The following is a 20,377-nucleotide window of genomic DNA, read 5'->3' as shown; positions in this document are numbered from 1 at the left end:
ACACCATTAATGATCCCCTGTGGAGTAAGATGCGCCTAATTTATTAAGACATGTCTCTTAATAAATGAGGCACCCAGTGTGCCAGAAACTCAAGTCCATACCAGCTTGGTTCATTTCTAATGGACTTCAGAAAATAGCCAAGCTTGCTCCTTCAGTTATTTTTGGAACTCCCATAGAAATGAGTCGGAGAGCATGTGGTGTGCTCTCCTTCACTTTTGGGGGCCTGTTCTGGAGATTGTGGGACCTCACCTAGCTGCGGTTGGTGGCTTATCCTAGTGATATGCCACCAATGTCTAGGATGAGACAAGCCCTTTAACATTGCAGATCCACAGGGAATATGTGCAGATATGGATATCACCGCCTTCTGGATTCTTCGTAGTCAGTGGACTATCGCATTGGTGTTTGTGCAGGGTTTCTCACACGTAGCTTTGGGAGAAATTAATATGCATGTCATGCTATATGACGTTAGGCGGATCTGTCCTTGAATATAGACGCTGTACGGTGGGTCATTTTCTTTCTGCCTAACAAGCCTAGGAACAGAGTGCCTCCGTTCTCATGTGATATTTAACTCTTCACGCCACGGTTTAGGTGCTGTAGACTGAGGATGTTTTTATCCAGGGAAGCCCTTCCATATAGACAAAACCCTGCATGCCATGCAAACTCCAGGCTTTCTGTGTAACGAGAACCTTAGACGGGCTCGCCGTTGGGGTTCTGGCCTTTTTCATCTTATAGAAATGATCTGTTAATACGCTGTGAAGTAGTTACTCTGTGAAATTGTGCAGCCTCTCATAAAGACGAGCCGCGCTTATGCAAGGATTTAGAAAGTGTTCAGTCGGGCATTTAATGAGAAACCGAGCTCACCACTGTGAGAAAAGAGAAGCTCCTTCTAATTATCTGGCTGCTATTGGGTGGATGCTCCTGAAATGAGACAGAAGGAGACACCATCTACGTGGCTTGTCAAGCCCGGACCATTGTACAGAGGCGGCTGTTCACATATCGGGGTGGGATATGAGAGCTTCAAAAGTCCCTTTCACCCTATGCAGTAAACATTGAACCCGTCAGTAGATTGCTGCACTAACCTGGGCGTTTACATTACGTTTACTATTGTGGCTGAGCCTTAATGCCTTATTCACAGAGATCAGTGATTCTGAGCGAAAAACGCAGAACGGGTGCAGATCTTTCCCTTATACCTTATGTCTGTGAAGGCTCCAGTCCATGTTTTGGCTCCCAATCACTGACGTGTGGATAGGCTTAAAGCGGCTCGGTCACTGGTTCAAACCTACCCTACCAGGCATATAGCCTGAGAGGGTTGAGGACACTGATTAAAATGATACCTGTCTTATGTCTGTCGGTGGTATCGTTGCAGAGGAAAATTAACTTCTTTGCTTGTCGGGATGAAGCCAAATATGTTGTGCTCATGCACCGTTCTGGGCAAGAGTGCGGTCTAGCGCTGTCAATCTAAAGGCAGGGGGGCGTGATGAAAAGCAGAGGGGTGTCATTTTCCATGTCTAAGTGGAGCTTCGGAGCATTTCTTGCTCGGATGCTCCCCTTTGTCTTGCACTGCATGGTGCAGGACAAGGGCTGTTTGTTTGTTGCTGGTGACGTTCCCGGCCTTTACTCAGTATGCTAGGCGGAGGCTTCTGCCTAGCAGTGATCCCGGTGACGTCACCGGGTGAGGGAAGGTCATATTTGTTCTGAATATCTGAGAAGGGTAGTCTTTAGCGCTGCCCTAACCTATAAAATGGCCTAGGGCAGCATTAAAGACTGCCCATTTGTACCGGTGACGTCACCGGGCTCACTGCTTGGGGGTAAGTCTTTGCCTAGCATACCCATGTAACGTCACTGGTAGTAAAGAAAAAGCCCTTGCCATGCGCAATGCAGGGCAAGTGGGAGCATCGGAGAAAGAAATCCTCCACTCGGACATGGTATATGAGTGAAAGGGAGCTTATGCCTGGGTTCAGCTCTGAACCCGGACAACCCTATTAATTCTGGTGTAGTTTGCTGTAATTTTGGTGCATCTTATTTAAAACATATTTATGAAGCAAGTAGGCAAAAAATAATATGCTACTGTATCTTTTATATGGATGGCCTATCTTCAGGATAGGCCAGCAATATGTGAAAGCCAGGGGTCCAACACTCCGCACCCGTGGCTGTTGGCTGTTCTGCAATAGCTTTGGCACTAGAACTTGGCCACTGTGTCCATTGGGTATTGGATGGAGCTACTTACTGAAGCTCCCATTCACTTCAGTGGTAAATCGGCTGCGTCCACTACACAATGGGCCGAGCTGTGTAGTTGTGAAGCTACTCCCAAACAACTGATCGGCCTGTATGAGGGGTGTCTGACTCCCGTCAATCAGATAGTGGCTCGGGATCCACATGTGGCTCCCTGATGTGTGGATCACCATTGAAGTCCTGAGTTATGACCATAGGTTCTGGCAATTGCTATTATTGCAGACTTGGGACTCATGCACATGAATGGATTTACGGACAAGGATAGTACTGTTTTACTAGCAAAATGCGTCAGGTATCCGTGTTTTGCAAAACAGCCAATGGTTGTGTGCATGATTTACCACCAAACGGTGCCAATTCGGATGCTATAATACTAGTGTTAAAATATTTATCAACAAATGTTTGCAATTTCATGCTTTTTGTTTTTCCACATTCAAAATTTCTCTCCTCTGTTTTTGAATTGCCTGTTGCTCCCGACCATCACTGAAAGTTGAATGTGGCTCACAACATACAAAGGGTTGGGGACCTCCGACCTAGAGGATAGCCGATCAATATAAGAGTGGTCAACCTCTTTAAGTTGCACCATTTTGCATAAACACAGAATTCTGTTGCATTGTAAGCAAAGCACTGTTTGCTGTGCAGGAAATGTATCATCCTGCGTGGGCCACTGTCCTAAATCTGGAGCATTTGTGGCAGTTCATGCCCACCCCTGGCGGTGACTGGCAACGCCGTTTTGGCTTTATTTGAAATAAATGGGCAGGTTCTAAAGACCAATGCACAATTTCATCAAAATATGCATGAAGGACCTCAGATCGATAAGTATAGCAAATATAAGTTAAATTTTATAATAATTTTGTATATTTGCATAAATCTTAGCACCTGAAAGGTGATGTTACATCATTGTGTTTGCTTTTGCCTTGCGTCACAGCAGATTATCACCTTCCCATTTATTGTATTTTCTTAAGAGATTTTTGGCTAACTTTGTTTGCATTGTGCAGAGCCAAACAGTATCTGCGTAACCCATCTGTAATACCAGACAACCTGTTTAACTGCAACATTTCGAAGACTGTTCAAATAAATATATATTTTTTTTTTACATGGCACCAAAACCCGTCCCACGCTGTTCTCTTGCATGGCTTTAGAGCTTTTCTAGAATAAGGAACACTAAGGCCCCCTTTCACATGAGTTTTCCACGCGGGTGCGATGCGTGACGTGAACGCATAGCACCCGCACTGAATCCTTACCCATTAATTTCAATGAGTCTGTGTACATGAGCACTTTTTTTTTTTTTTTCACGCATCAGTTCTGCGTTGCGTGAAAATCGTAGCATGTCCTATGTTCTGTGTTTTTTCACGCAGCCCTGGCCACATAGAAGTGAATGAGGCTGCGTGTAAAACACATTGCATCCGCAAGCAAGTGCGGATGCAATGCATTTTTCACTGACGGTTGCTAGGAGATGTTGTTTGTAAACCTTCCGTTTTTTTTTATCACGCGCGTGAAAAACGCATTGCTCCCGCGCGGAAAAAAACGGCATAACTGAATGCAATCGCAGACAAAACAGAATGAACTTGCTTGCAAATTGGTGCGAGTTTTCCTGAACGCATCCGCACCTAATCCGTCGCGCTCGTGTGAAAGAGGCCTGAAGGCCCCTTTACATGGGCCAATGATTGAGGCAATTATCAGGCAGGAATGATAATTGTCCTGTCTAAAGGGGTTACCAATCACCAGATAAATGAGCAAACGCTCATCCATTGGGTGAGGCCATCGCTGGTGCAGACACCTATAACATACCGAGGAGGTGATTGTTGCATTTAAAAGCAGCTTTCAGCTCCTGTAACGAGCAGGCAATTATTGGGAACAATCCGGTATAATTGTCGGCCTATGTCAAGGGGCCTTCACGACTCTTTGAACTATAATATTGTGTTAGTATATTAACGATTGCTGCGATTCCTGTAGTCCAGCGAGGGGAATGATTTTTAAATTCTTTTGAAGAAGCGATTTTGGTTATTATATTATTGTATTAAGAATGTGTACGATGTTGGAAAATCTGCTATGCATCGGATCGTGATGTTATGGAGTTTAATGCCACTCTCACGTGGCCAGAATTTGGTCAATATTTGTAAGGCCATGTTCCCATATCTGTTTTACAAACTCCAGCAGTCTTTTCTGGCAGAGAACATACTACCAGAGTTTACAGTAGCCATCTAGCCAGATGATGTCACGTCATTGACTTTAATAGGATCTGACATGGATGCGGTCACTTTCTGGCATAAATACTGTCTTTCGGCTAGACAAAAGTTCTCCACGCAGTACTTTTAGTCTGGTCGAAATACAACATTTATGCCGGAAAGCGTCCAGATCCCTGTCAGATCCTACAGTCAATGGGGATCCGGCGGTACGTGACAGTATCGGACTATGCTGGGTATGGTAAACTCCGGTAGTATGTTCCCTGCCAGAACAGACCGCTGGAGTTTGTAATCGGACATGTGAATTCAGCCTAGGCCAAAACCAGGAGTTGAGAGAGAGAGAGAAACTATCATGGAAATATTTGTTTTCTGTGTTTCTGACCCACTGGTTTTGTCTCACACATACCGATGAAAAATCCTGACCTTGTGAAAGTGGCTTTACTTGTAGGTATGAGAACAGCAGCTATCTGAGAGGATCTTAAAATTGCTAGTTATATTTGGGTACATTTCTTTCACAAGGATCACAAATAAAGAAGCAATTACATATTAATGACACTTTGAGGGTAGGTAGCATTAGTGTTTTTTCATTGCATATTTAGTTATGTATTCGGCCATTAGAATAATGAATAGGAGTTAGTGTTTCTTTAAAGAGCTCATCTCACTTCAGCAAATGGCATTAGAGAAAGTTAATACAAGGCACTTAATAATGTATTGAAATGCAACAGCACAATTGTACGGGGTAAAGTGAGCAAGGCAATATACATGACCTAAATAACAGATGAACATGTACTATAACATTTTATGTGCAATGTAAATTAGACAAGAACCCATAAAGGCTACATGAGAAACCTGCGTCTTGTCGTGTTCATTTTTTTTAGATAAGTATAGGTATTAAGAAACAAGAAGGATGAATAAAAATAAATGAAAGAAAAAGGAAAGAAAATATCTGGGTATCCTAGCATATGAGGGACTCTCATGAAAGAGTAGCTACGGTGACCTGATCTTGAGGGTCTTGTGGTATAAGCTAGAACCTAGATGATTGTCAGAACAAAGAAAGACGTAGACAATACAGACAATGACACATCGGGGAGGCGGAGGAGAGGGGGAGTATTCCATTCTCTCGGGCTCTTCTCAGGATTGCCTATTAGCCCAGTAGTTGTCCCAGTCATCCCAAATAGCATGAAATAGGTCTATTTTATCCTGGAACATTGCAGTCATGTATTCCAAGGTCCGGATTACTGACACCTTAGCATATAGATCAGAGACCTTTTTGGGGGGGGGGGGGGGGGGGGGGTCAGGGCATTTCCAGAATCGGGAAATAAGGCATCGGGCAGCAGTCAGTACTTGTATTAACAGTTTAAGTGAGTGTTTTCTTATGTGCGTAGGAGTGAAATTGAGTAAGAAGGATATGGAGTCAGGTGGTATACTGCAGGCAAAGATGTCACTAAGAAGAGTGCTGACTCTGGTCCAGAAGGGGTGTATGAGAGGGCAATCCCAGAAGATATGGTGTAATGTACTCTCCAGCAGATCTTTGCAACTTCCAGGTTCAGTCTATGGAGATCATCAGGAGTGTGATACCAGTACATCAGGATCTTATACTGGTTCTCTTGGCAAAGAACTGACATTGAGGTTTTTGCTGCTCTTCTCCATATAATGCGCCACAGTGCGTCTGGTAGAACTCTCCCCAACTACTCCTCCCGTCTGACCATGTAAGAGTGTCTCTGAATCCGTTCTGGGAGGGGGGGTCAGTAAGAGAGTATAGCTCAGATATCAGCCCTTTCATGTGTACCCCTCTTCTACAAAAGCATTCAAATGCAGTCGGGAGAGAGACATTAAACCCTGAGAAGGTGGATTGGGCAAAATGTCTAAGTTGAATGTAGAAATAATTGGTCGATGAGGGAATACGGCCTAGGAAGGATAATGGGAGTGTGTGCCATTTGGTAAGGAGATCTCTAATTTCTTTATACATATTTGGGAAATTAGTCCTGTAGAGGGCCGTGTAAGGGGGGGGGGGGGTAAGATCCACACCCAAGTATCGCAGGGAGGAGTCCCTCCATCGGAATGGAAAGTTTGCCCGAAGGTTACCAAGAGTCGACTGAGGTATATTGAGAAGGAGAGCCTCAGTTTTATGGGTGTTGACCTTATACCCTGACAGAAGTCCAAACTCTTGTAAAATGGAGTGAAGGTTTGGGAGGGAGACATGGAGATTAGTCAGGGTAAGGAGGACATCGTCCGCATATAGTGACAGCTTAAACTCCTTATCCCTGACCATAATTCCCCTGATGTCTGGGCAAGCCCTAATTTTGGCCCAAGGGGTTCAATACACATTGCAAATGGTAAAGGGGATAAGGGACATCCCTGTCTTGTCCCATTAGCGATGTGTATTGGTCGAGACTCAGCGTGTGGGAGCTTGATTGTCGCCGTGGGGGAGGAGTATAAGCCTCGAATGGCATCAAAAGGGCCAGAGAGACCAAATGCTTTCAAGGTCGCAAACAAAAACGGCCAGCTTAATTGATCAAAGGCTTTTTCAGCGTCTAAGCTAAGGAGCAATGCTTCCTCACCCGAGTGCTCAACCACCTCCAACAAGTCAATGTTCCGTCTCGTATTGTCACCGCCCTGACGACATGGGACAAAACCTACCTGGTCTTTATGGATCAAGTAGGGGAGAAAGGCGTTTAAACGGGAGGCTAGTATTTTAGTATAAATCTTGAGGTCCGAATTAAGTAGAGCAATGGGCCTATCGTTTTGTCAATCGAGATGGTCCTTTCCGGACTTTGTAATCAATGTAAGGTATGAGTGTGACATGGGGGTAGGTACCGCGTCACCTGCCCACTTACTAATGTATTGTGATTCTCCATATTGCCTCCTTTGCTGGCTTGATTCATTTTTCTATCACATTATGCACTGCTTATATCCAGGGGTTACGACCACCTTACAATCCAGCAGCGGTGGCCATGCTTGCACACTATAGGAAAAAGCGTCGACCTCTCTGGTGACTGGGACCGTGGGAGCTGACATAAGCCATCGCTTTGTATTGTGCAAGCATGACCACAACTCCTGGATTGCAGGGTGGTCATAACCATGGAAACGAGCAGTGTATAATGTGACGGAAAAATGAATCAAGCCAACAAAAGAAGCAATATGGACAATCGCAATACATTAGTAAGTGCCTTGTATTAACTTTCTCTACATGAGAAATGCTATTTGCTGAAATGTGACAATCCCTTTAATAAATCTCAGTGGTGTAGACCTGGTTTATTGAAATCAGTTTTATACTTTTAGGTATTTTACATTTTATTTTTTGTATACCTTCTTACACTGTATGTCAAATCAACATTGCATTTATGATAGACGTGTATATATATCAACAGCTTCAGTACAATACATAAAACGGAATCCCACAAAGGAAATCTCCATGGGAAGATAATAATTGCTTTATTTATAGTGCAATGGAGTATGCAGCTTTATCATGGTGGCACGGCATTGTTATTGTTCACTTCCTAATATAAGCCTAAAATGTCATAAAGGAAGAAGAAGAAATATCATAAAAGTCTATGTATTGTTTAAATTGGCACTACACATACCCATTCCATGGAATACAGTTGGAATCGGCAGGGGAAAAGGTTTTTAGTTTGGCTTTTCTGATTTTATTTTGGGGCAGATGGAATAAACTCAAAGGCTGCCTAGACCTGCACCAGATATATCACAGTGCCTTAGGCTGGATGATATCCGGTGCAGGGACAGACACTTTTTTTTGTCTAAAGGTCCATTTACACGGGACGATGTACCAGCAGATTGTCGGGAGGGAAGCGTTCCTTCCCGACAATCAGCAATCTCCTCCAGAGCTAATGCCATCGCTCTTCCCCATCCAGACTCGTGTTTCGCTTGTTCATCAGGTAATCGGCAGTGCATTTACACCGCCAGATCATCGCTAACAAGCGTTAATCTGAACGCTCGTTAGCGATCTATGTAATTCTCGGCCCATGTAAAGGGCCCTTAACTCAATGTCATTTGATTGAATGCTGTTGGTTGACAATTGTGGTATGGTAGTAGGCTATGCCCCCTTCCTCAGAGCCTCACCTTTTTTGAGCAAGCAAAAAAATTGAAGTTCTAGTTGTGTCAAAATTTTGCCAATTTGCTTCACTTTTTAGATAAATTCTAGGTGCAGACACCTTTAGTAAACCTGGGCCTTTGTGAGCCTTTCTTTAGCTTTTCTGTAGCTCCTGTAGACTAGCCTAAACTGCAAAACATGAATCAAACGCGTCTCTGCAACTGCTGCACCCTCTCCACTTTGATTGACAGGACCAGACAGTGAAATAAATATCGGATCAGCTAGGGCCTGACTGCAGGTACCCTGCCAATCAACTGTATGAAGAGGGCGCACATCGTGCTGTGCTCTCTTCATAAAGCTGATCAATGAGGGTGCTGGCAGTCGGGCCCCCATCGATTTTGATATTGATGACCGCTAGGATAAGCGGAGAACCCTTTTTAAGGACTTTCTAATTCACTGTGCCATCCAGGCAAATGTGATGACTCTACTTTTAATTGGTATCGTGAAATATATTTAAGAATTGGGTTACATTGGATTTAGTGCAACTTCTTACACCAGGCCTTATGTTAAATACTTTACAGCTGGATCACAAAATGACTTGTAATTTTATAATGCATCACAAGGGAGATGGAGAGTTCAAGACAAATCCACTTAGAAGGATCTCGTAGCACTTACACTTTCTAACTGATGAAAAGGTGGTGAAGCAAGAGCAGTTTCATCAATCAATATGCATTGACAAGGCTATACCATTATAGGGAACCAGTCACTGATAGGACCACCTCCTTGACTTCAAAGCTCAGAATGAGCAGGAATTTAAAGGGGTTATCCAGGAATTAAAAAAAAGTTACTTCACCACAATAAGCCATAGTGCTGCCTCATCCTCCTCTCTGCTCTGCTTATCAGGAATCATGATCCTGAATACAGGTGAATCTCTGTGGGAATGGAGATGAGGAGGGTGAGGTATGGCTAATGAGCAGCAGCACTTGTTTACAGACTCCATTACCACAGCCTGTCCTCTCTGTACTTCATGTCTCCTCATGAACTAAATTCCCCTGAGATTCAGCTAAAGTTCTTATCTGTATTCAGGATCATAATCCCTGACAAGTAGAGAGGAGGAGGTTGAGGTGGCTCTTTACCTCAGTGTTGTAAAGTAACTTGTCCTCGTGGGCGATTAGGACAGGTTTTGTGTGAACTAGTGGGACAGCGGCCATTTTGTTTCCCCTGATTGCTCCCCAGACAAAATGAGCCAACTTGCTGCGTATGGCTTACATTGCATTTTCATGGTGTCCGTTCCCTTTAAATATCAGTTGGGTATCATTTTATTGTAGGTGATCTACAGACAAATTTACTGCAGTATCATTGTCTAGCTTACCATGGGATGGCTTACGTTCCTGAATTTTACAGCTGATTTAAAGAAAGAAAAAACTTTTTATGCAATAAAAAATGTTCTTTAGGTTAAATCTGTTGACTTTCATGGTCCATCATGGTGTTGGTTATTGTACCGTCAAATGTGAAGGAATCTGCAACTGAAGGAGCCTCTGGCACAGATGTGATAAGAACCTTGGTTGTCCAGTTATCGGTAGATAGGTCACTGGGAATATGCAAAGGTACATCATTCGTTGCTCTCGTTTATGTGAAGATGTCTATAGTGCTTCGGTGAAGGCCTTTTGGCTTGGATAAAGTAGACTGATTGCTTTATGTGGCACCTGTTCATAATCCATTTCAAGGCCCTTTCAGTCTGTCGGGAGAAGATTGAGAGCTCTTCTGCTCCTCTCCTCAGCTTGATTGGGAACAATGCAGAAAAAAATCAATTTAAATACGTGTCCAAATAGTTTATATGCTGATTCTGAAAGGGCCAGTGTGTTCTGGCATTTGATATAGGGAAGGAGAAATTTGAACAGGTAGATGCATATTTTCCATTTACCATGTTTTATTTGGCATTTTTATATAACTCGTGTTCTATTTGTGAGGGTTTAATTAACCGGTTTTAAAAGTCATATTTCATAATACACTTAGCTCCATTTGTACCTTTTATGGACAGTGTGTACTATATTTTTATGTATTAATTGCCACATATTGCAAAAAAAAAGTAAATGTAAAGCATCAGGGAGCAGTGACTCAGTATGGAGATCACAACTAGCTGTCAGCAACACAATGGACTTGCTTCGGTTAAATTGTACTTTGTTCACAGGCCAGATTGCAGCATGCTTAGCCTGCCCTTTAATTATGGGAGGGTTTCAAGCTTTTATGGCCTTTTATTATCTTTTCTGGACACCACCCGCGGTATGGCATGAAACGCTCTTAATCACATCTGCTGACACACATGCATTTTCGTATTTTATGCTTTGTACAGTGTATGTGGCCTATAAATGATACTGTATAGACATAAAACCTGTCTTAAACAATGAAGATGTATTATCACTTATGAGACAGCGACCGCTGCAGATTAGCTGGGAAACCCTTTAGAGCAGGTGTGCCCGCTGAACGCACCAATGTCGCCAAATCGGCAACCTCCAGCACTCCAGCTGTTCTGAAACTACATTTTCCAGAATGCTCTATTCACTTCTATAGGGGTTACAAGAACAGACAAGCAAGTGTGCATGCTGAGAGTTGTAGTTTCACAGTCCCTGGAGTGCCAGAGGTTGCCGACCCCTGATCTGATGTGTAACACGAGACCTGTCGCCTGCTGAGCTCACCTTGCTTCTTCTGCTTTTGTCTTGCAGTGGGATCTGGTATGTGACTCATCGTGGAAAGTGCATATAGCCAAGTTCTCTCTGGTCGTGGGGTTGATATTTGGATACTTGATTACAGGATGTATTGCTGACTGGTAAGTTTATTTGAATGAAAATGATAGTCTTTTAAAGGGGTTTCCTTCTATACTGATGAACTATCTATCCTCTGGATAGGTCATAAGTTTCTGATTGGTGGGGGTCCAACGGCCAGGACCCCCAACGATCAGTTGTTTGAGAAAACGCCAGTGCTCGCAGAAGCGCCATGACCTTTTCTCTGTCACCAAGACCCCCATGATCGGGTACTAATGACCTATCCTGAGCATAGTTCATCAATATAAAAGTCTCTGAAAACCACTTTAATCCCCTTCCCCTTAGGGGTTTGTGGCCTTAGTGACAAAGCGTGTTTTTTTTCCCCCTCACTTTTTGATTGTTGCATTCCAAGAACTATAACTCTTATTTTTTGGTCTATGTAGCCGTATGAAGGCTTGTTTTTGCGGGACAAGTCGTAGATTTTAATTTAAACATTGATTAAGGCTTCTTTCACACTACCGTTTTTTTTTTCCCATTTGCGGGCCATTTTTTGCGTTCCGTATACGGAACCATTAATTTCAATGGGTCCGCAAAAAAAAACGGAATGTACTCCGTATGCATTCCGTTTACGCATCTCCGTTCCGTGCAAAGATAGAACATGTCCTATATTTGGCCGCAAATCACATTCCGTGGCTCTATTAAAGTCAATGGGTCCGCCAAAAAAAAACGGAATGCGTACGGAAATGCATCCGTATGTCTTCCGTATCCGTTCTGTTTTTTGCGGAACCATCTATTGAAAATGTTATGCCCAGCCTAATTTGTTTTATGTAATTACTGTATATGCCATACGGAAAAACAGAACGGAAACAGAAACACAACAGAAACAAAAAACGGAACAACAGATCCGTGAAAAAACGGACCGCAAAACACTGACATAGCCATACGGTAGTGTGAAAGAGGCCTAACTTTTATTAACTCTTTCTGGGGAGGAATGGAAAATAACAGTAATACTGCCATTGCCTTTTTCAGTTGTAAATTTTGAGACCTTTTTTTTTTTTTTCGTCATAAATAACATAAGTTTACTGTCTGGGTCGTACGATTTCAGTGATGCCAAATACATATAAGTACAGATTAATCAAAACTGGTACAAAGGAAAACTTGCACAGTTGCCCATAGCAACCAATCACAAAGCTATGAAAAATGAAAGGTGGAATCTGGTTGCAACTAATCCAGTTATCCTTTTAATAAATCTTCCCCATAGGTGGTGTTTTTTTTTCATTCTATGGATCTGTGTGAGATTCATTTTTGCAAGAAGACTTTTTTTGTGGGGGGTTTGCAAAAGGAAAAAAAAAAACTGTGTGGTAATTATTTTTTAACCTCATTACCTTGCAGAGCAAATTACACGATAATTAGATAAGACACACCAGCCCATAAGACGTACCTAGGTTTTAGAGGAGGACAATAAGAAAAAAAATTTTTTTCATTAGACCTCAGCTCAGACCCCAATGTGAATAACCCCCAATCAGACCTCAGGGCTTCTTAAGGAGGGACCCGGCCTCTAGCCACCAGTTCCTGTTTCCTGTCCTATGGATAGGAAGCTTTCTGTGGAGAGCTACAAGGCTGCAGGGCCCCGTCTGTTGTTTATCCATAGGGGTTACCTGGTATGGCGTAAGTCTCCACTAGGAGCCGCCTAGAGTCTGGATTCCAGCCTTCCGGGTCCTGGCTGAAGCCGAGGGGACATCTGCAGGCAGTCCAGTGGTACCTGGAGGTACCGCTGTCACGCCGGAACCTCCTCGCAGTGTTCAGGAGGTCCGGGGCCTCTTCCTCCCGTAGGCTGCTTTCCTTGTGCCATTACAGAGGCAGGGGGCGGAGCGGGGTTCTTGTTCTCGCCACTTCCGGTATTTGGAACGCACGGCGTTCCGGAAGTAGAGAACGAGAGGCCGCAGGTGGATTTGTCCAGGGGACCTTACCTGGGGTATTTTAACCCCGTCAGTGCGCAGGTGGAAGGGTGCCAGCCAGCCTGAGAGGACGTCTACAGACCTTGTTTATGGAAGACCCTCCATCTCTGCACTATACCATGGAAGAGGAGAGTGGTCAGCGCACTGGTGAACAGGACAACCTCGATACGCGATCGATATTCCTGGTGGGGTAAGGGGGTTAATCCCCAGTATTATCCTTACAAATTCCTTATTTTAAGGGACCCATTCTGTTTATTTTTTAGAATCCTAAAAAGAGCCCTAGGAAGGCCACTGCTAAAACACGTGGGAAATAATGCACAACCTGTAGGAAAAAGTTAACCCCCTCCTGGCCAAAATTGCTTTGCCAGTACTGCATTAATAAGATGCTAGAAGAGAAATCCCCATCATTTATGCAAAATATTAAGAACATGGTGAAATCCGAAATCACGGATTCTATGAAGGAATTCAAGAAATTTCTTCCATCCCCCCCCCCCCCCCCCCCCCCCCCTTCCCGCGCAAACAGGCTCATTCTAGTCGCTTCTCAGATTTGGATTCTTCTGGGGCTGAAGCAGAACAGGGTGAAATCTGCGGTAGTTCGAATTCATCATCAGAAGGGGAGTCAGTGGGTAATCCACTATTTTCTCATGAGGACACCCTTGCTTAAAGCCATTAGGGCCACAATGAAGGTGGACGAACCCAAGGAGCCAAAGACAGTCCAGCAGATTACGTTTGGTGACCTGGGTCATAGAAAAACTAGGGTTTTTCCTATAAATAAGAACATAAGATCCCTAATTCAAAAGGAATGGAAAAGACCATACAAAAAATTCTTCATCCCAAAAAATGTTAAAAGGAAATATCCTTTTGATGAGGGGGAATGCTCTTCCTGGGATAGGCCTCCTAAGATAGACGCCCCTATTGCTGAGATCTCCAAGAAATCAGCCTTACCGTTTGAAGATCTAGGGGCTTTAAAAGATCCAATGGACAGAAGAGCTGAAGTATACCTTAAGAACGCCTGGGAAGCCTCTACTCAGGCATTCAAACCTAACATTGCCGCTACTTCCACAGCAAGATCTCTTCAGTTATGGTTACAGGACCTGAAATCCCACATAGAAAACAAAACCCCAATAGAACAATTACTAGAGGTTTTCCCTACCATCATGAAGGCGGTCGACTTTATATCAGACGCCTCTGTAGATACCTTAAAGCTGAGTGCTAGGTCCGAGGCCTTAGCTAATTCTGCAAGAAGGGCTATATCGTTAAAGGGGTGGTCAGGGGATACAGGATCCAAAAATAAATTATGTGCTATTCCCTGCCAGGGGGATTTCTTATTCGAATCGGTTTTGGACGATTTATTAGAAAAAGCCGCAGATGACAGAAAAGCGCTAGTTTCTTCCTAAAAACAAGAGGGAATATAACCAAGATAAGACAGAAATTCTGGAGAAATAACAAAGCTAGGAAAGAGGTTTCCTTTTCAGCTCCCAGTCCAGTAGCCGTTCTAAAAACGGTCAGCAATGACTGTTCCATTCCGGTGGGAGGAAGGTTGTCTCTTTTTCTTCAGTCTTGGGAGAAGATCTCTGCAAGTCCTTGGATTTTGGGCGTCATAAGAGACTGCTTCCGTCTAGAGTTCACCTCTCTCCCACTGGAGAGGATGATAATTACAAACCTGGATCAAAAGTCTATAAAAAAAAAAAACAGGCCTTAAAACAGGAGTTACTTATCCTCCTAAAGAAGAAAGTATTAATAGAGGTTCCAGAGTCAGAAAGGGGGAAAGGATTATATTCTTCCCTTTTTCTGGTCCCCAAACCGGATGGGTCTTTCAGGATGATAATAAACCTGAAATACCTAAACCAATTCCTAAAGTACAAAAAGTTCAAAATGGAATCGATACAATCAGCAATAAATCGGCTGTTTCCGGAATGCCAACGTTAGACATAAGACGCATATTATCACATCCCAATCCATGCAGACTCCCAGAGGTTCCTAAGGGTAGCAGTATCCATGGACGGGCAAACCCACCACTTTCAATACAGAGCGCTCCCATTCGGAGTATCCCAAGCTCCCAGGCTTTTCACCAAGCTAATGGCAGAGGTGATGGCTCACGTGAGAGAAAAGGATATCCTGACGATACCCTATCTGGACGATATACTGGTAGTGGCAAAATCAGAAAGCACTCTGTCCTCCCACCTCTCAGAAATAATCAGGATATTGGGGGAGTTGGGGTGGGTGATAAATTGGGAAAAATCAAACCTAATCCCATCAAAGAGCTGTTCATTTTTGGGCCTAATTCTAGACTCCGTGAAACAATGCTGCTTTCTTCCTCAGAACAAGATTTCCAAAATTCTGAAAGAAGTACAATCTTTGATTTCATGAAAACACAGAACCATCAGACAGGGGATGGCGGTATTGGGCAGGATGACATCTACAATTCCTGCAGTCAAATGGGCGTTGCTGCATTCTCGAAAGCTTCAATGGCAGATTCTGAGAGAATGGCAGGGGTCTCTATCCCCTTTGGATGCCCCACTTCCTCTTCCATCCCAGGTCATTCAGTCAATGCAGTGGTGGTTAGACCCAGTAAACCTGTCTCAGGGACTCCCCTAGATTATGCAAGAGAAGATTTCAATCACCACCGATGCAAGTCCGACAGGTTGGGGGGCATACTGTCAGGAAGACGTTGTTCAGGGAAGATGGTCCCCTTTAGAAAAAAGGAATTCACAGAATGTAAGAGAATTAAGGGCAGTACTCCCCGCTCTTAGGCTCTATTCACACGTCCGCAATTTCGTTCCGCATTTTGCCGAACGGAATTGCGGACCCATTCATTTCTATGGGGCAGCACGATATGCTGCCCGGACACGGAATTGCGAATACGCACTTCCGTTCCGCAAAAGAAGAGAACATGTCCTATTCTTGTCCGCAATTGCGGACAAGAACAGGCATATTCTATTGGTGCCGGCAATGTGCAGCCCGCAAAATGCGGAACGCACATTGCCGCTTTCCCCAGTCGTCTCCATGACACCAAGTCCTGAGATTGACTTCCTTCTGATTGGACAGGAAAAACACAGAGAGGTTAAAACCCCCACCCCCTCCTCACATCACCAGTGTGTTTTTCCTGTCCCATCAGGATAGGAAGCAGGAGAGGTGCACGGAGCTCGTTTGGGCTCACCTGGAGTTATTTTTCATCTGCAGGCCGAGGTCGGATCTGCAGTGCAGCTCTCCCTCCTCCGTTCGGTTAGGCCTGGGCTCGGGCGCATAGGTAGTGCCCCTGCGAAGATTCCCTCTGCGGCGGTCCCGGAGGGCTTGATGCAGAGGGAAGGAGGAACACGGCGGATCGGCACTGTGATGTGTCCCGGCCGGCAGGCGAATGACGTCAGACGCCGGGGGCGGAGCTAAGCGCGCTGACGTCATCAACATGCGCCACAGGTCCTGCAGCATGAGAAGCACATGGAGACGCTATAAAAACGCTCAGGACCTGTGTAACTGCGCCCTGCATAGCGCGGCGCTCACATTTGGTGAAGCATCGGTGAAGCATCTCTGAAGCGGTCGGGAGTCAGAATGAGCACCCCCCTCACGCCGGGCTCTGGAACCGAGCCTGCATCAAACCCTGGGACAGTGAGTAACCTGTTCTCAGGTACATGCTTTGTATGGTGGGTTCAGTCTGCTCATCCTTTCCTCCCTTACCATTTCAGGGAGAAAAGGATTCGGCTTCTGCAGCTAAAAAAACTAGAAAATGTGGTATTTGCTGCAAAAGATTGTCTAACACTGGATCCAAGCCCCTGTGTAAAGAATATACCGCCAATGTCATCAAGGCCGAGTCTTCTAGTTTAATTGAAGACATTAGAAAAGTGGTAAAAGAAGAGGTTCAGCTAGCCTTAACTACCAGAGAACCTACTCCCCCCCAAAGTTCCCCCCACTCAGGACTCCCGTAGTGTTAAATCACTTATCCTGGATTCCGACTCTGAGGGGCTGGCGGTCTCAGCCTCCGAATCTGTCCAAAAACACCCGGTATCTTCAGACGAAGAGGGTGAATATAAGCGCTTCCTGTTCAATCCTGAAGATATTGATGAACTTATCAGGGCCATCAGGGCCACCATTCAGATGGAGATGCCTAAAGCTCCTAAGTCTACCCAGCAAGAAATTTTTGGGGGTCTAGGTGAAAGGAAGAAGGCTGTTTTTCCAGTCCCTGATAGTGTCCAAAAATTAATTCGGTCAGAATGGGAAAAACCGGATAAAGGATCCTTTATCCCAAGGGGAATTAAGAGGCGCTACCCCTTTAGCCAAGAGGACTGTACGGATTGGGAGACCATTCCAAAAGTAGACTCGCCAGTGGCCAAGGTAGCAAAACATACGGCCCTACCGTTTGAAGACTCAGCACAATTGAAAGATGCGCTAGACAGGAAAGCGGAGAGTCTCTTGCGAAAGACCTGGGAGACTACAGCGGCCCTTCTCAAACCAGGCGTTGCCTCTACATGTGTGGCCAGAACACTAAACCTTTGGCTAGACCAGCTGGAGATACATCTGGTCAATAAGACACCACGGGATCAAATTCTAGAGAGCTTGCCTCTATTAAAGATGGCAACCTCCTTTCTAGCAGACGCAGCAGCTGAATCAGTTAAACTATCCGCCCGTACAGCTGTTCTCTCAAATACAGCGAGAAGGGCACTATGGCTTAAAGCGTGGTCAGGAGATATCACATCTAAAAATAAATTAATCGCACTCCCCTTCCACGGTCAGTACGTTTTCGGAGAAGATTTAGATAAAATCCTAGACAACGCGACAAATAAAAAAAAGGGGTTTTCCAGAGGAAAGATATAAACAAAAAAGGCAGCCCTTTCGTGACCGATTTTTTTCAGCCCGAGAATAAAAAAGATAAAGGGAAGACTGGGAGGTGGAGCTATGCGAAGGGAGGCAGGGGGAGAAGTTTCCTCTTCAACCCAAATCGGGCTGAAGCCTCCTCATCCAACAGCAAACAATGACGCCATACCAGTGGGGGGAAGACTCAGCTCCTTTCTAAGATCTTGGGAGCACGTAACAAACAGCCGGTGGATTTTAAGTATTATACAAGAGGGTTATCTGATAGATCTTCTCTCTTCCCCTCCACAGAAATATGTGATCACTACCCTTCCCCCATCTCAAACTGTGACCTTAAAAAACGACATAAAAAACCTATTAACCTTGTCCGCCATAGAGCCCGTCCCAAAAAATCAGACAGGACTGGGATTCTATTCCCGCCTCTTCATTATAAAGAAACCAAACGGGAAATCCAGGGTAATTATAAATCTGAAACATCTAAACAAATACGTAAGATATCAAAAATTCAAAATGGAGACCCCGAAGTCAGCAGTGAAGCTCTTAAAAAAGGATGCAGTGATGGCCACAATAGATTTAAGCGACGCCTATTATCATGTCCCAATTCACAGGTCGTCAAGGGAATTCCTAAGGTTCGCGATAGAATTGGAGGGAAACATTCAGCATTTCCAGTTCAGGTGTCTCCCCTTCGGGATCTCTTCTGCCCCAAGGGTTTTTACCAAAATAATGGCGGAAGCCTTGACAACCTTGAGAGAAAAGGCAATTTGTGTGATCCCCTATCTGGACGACCTACTGGTAGTGGCAGACAACATAGAGACCATGGGAATCCATCTCGGGTTAGTCCTGGATCATCTACAGAGCCTAGGTTGGCTCATCAATTGGGGAAAATCGGATTTGATCCCATCCAAACGGGGGATTTTCTGGGCACAAGATCTCCCTCTAGTCATCACAACAGATGCCAGCCTCCACGGGTGGGGAGCGGTCGTCCAGGGGAACTCCTACCAGGGAACATGGGGGAATTACGTGAGTCACCAATCCTCAAATTTCAAGGAGCTGAGGGCAGTGTGGGAAGTACTGAAACACACGAGTCAGCTGGCAGAGGGTCGTCACATCCTAGTCTACTCGGACAACGCTACAGCCGTGGCCTTTATCCAACACCAGGGAGGCACAAGGCATCGCCTGCTACAGAACCTGGCAAACAAAATCTTTTCCTGGGCAGAAGGCAACATTCAATCTCTTTCAGCGGTTCATCTGAAGGGAGTTTTAAACATTCAGGCCGATTACCTAAGCCGGCACAGACTAGACCCAGGGGAATGGATGTTAGCTCCAGAAGCCTTCCACTTAATCACAAAGAAATGGGGCAGGCCGACGATAGACCTGTTTGCATCCAGGAGAAATCATCAGCTAAACCAGTTCTTCTCCCTCAACCCCAGGGATCATCCTCGGGCAGTAGACGCCTTCAACCAGAGTTGGACAACAAACTTAGTCTACGCCTTCCCCCCGTTTCCGCTTATCCCCAGAGTGTTACAGAAGTTCCTAAAAGAAAATTGTACACTAATCCTGATAACCCCCTTCTGGCCCAAGAGAAGTTGGTTCTCCCTCTTGAAAGCCCTCAGCGTGGAAGCTCCTCTCCTTCTACCTCAGAGGCCGGACCTTCTAAGTCAGGGGCCCATTACTCACCCAGACCTGAAAATACTAAAGTTAACAGCCTGGATTCTGAAGAATCCAACTTATTAAACTTTGGTTTATCAAAAAAAGTAGTGAACACCTTACTCCTTAGTAGGAAACAGAGTACCAACGACAAGTACAAAAAAATATGGAAGAAATTTGCTGATTGGTCTGGAACCTCCTTCAACCAGTTTAAAGCCAACATATCACTAATCCCGGATTTTCTTCAAGAAGGGCTAGATTTAGGTCTATCCCCCAATACCCTTAGGGTCCAGGTATCGGCTTTAGGAGCACTGTATAATACCAAGCTAACGGAACATCCCTGGATATCCAGATTCCTTAAGGCAGCAGATAGGATCAGACCTACGATTAGAAACATGGTACCACCATGGAACCTTAATACGGTACTAGGGGGTCTAACCTCCGATCCATTCGAACCTCTGGACTCTATTCACATCAGATGGCTTACCATTAAAACGATTTTTCTGGTGGCAATAACCTCAGCCAGAAGGGTCTGTGAACTGCAGGCCTTGTCCATCCAAGAACCATTCCTTGCAATATTTGAGGACAAATTAATTTTCAAATTAGATCCGACTTTCCTCCCCAAGGTAGTCTCGACCTTCAATAGGTCTCAGGACATTGTTCTCCCCTCGTTCTGTGACAATCCAAAAAACGATCAGGAAATCACTTACCACACATTAGATGTCCGGAGAGCGGTCT

General features: G+C 44.6%; 1 protein-coding gene across 1 annotated transcript in view; it reads left to right on the top strand.

Moving 5' to 3' along the window:
• The window catches only part of SLC22A23 (solute carrier family 22 member 23), a 124,834-nt gene that overhangs the window by 30,080 nt on the left and 74,377 nt on the right, over positions 1–20,377 (top strand). The window contains 1 exon segment of the mRNA XM_040431989.1: positions 11,190–11,293. Coding sequence (XP_040287923.1) covers positions 11,190–11,293 — 104 coding nt within the window.

The sequence above is a fragment of the Bufo bufo genome, chromosome 5 (genome assembly GCF_905171765.1).
Source record: "Bufo bufo chromosome 5, aBufBuf1.1, whole genome shotgun sequence".
In the NCBI taxonomy this organism is placed as follows: domain Eukaryota; kingdom Metazoa; phylum Chordata; class Amphibia; order Anura; family Bufonidae; genus Bufo; species Bufo bufo.
Note: the sequence above shows the minus strand (reverse complement) of the source record. Positions and strands in the feature narration are given on the sequence as shown.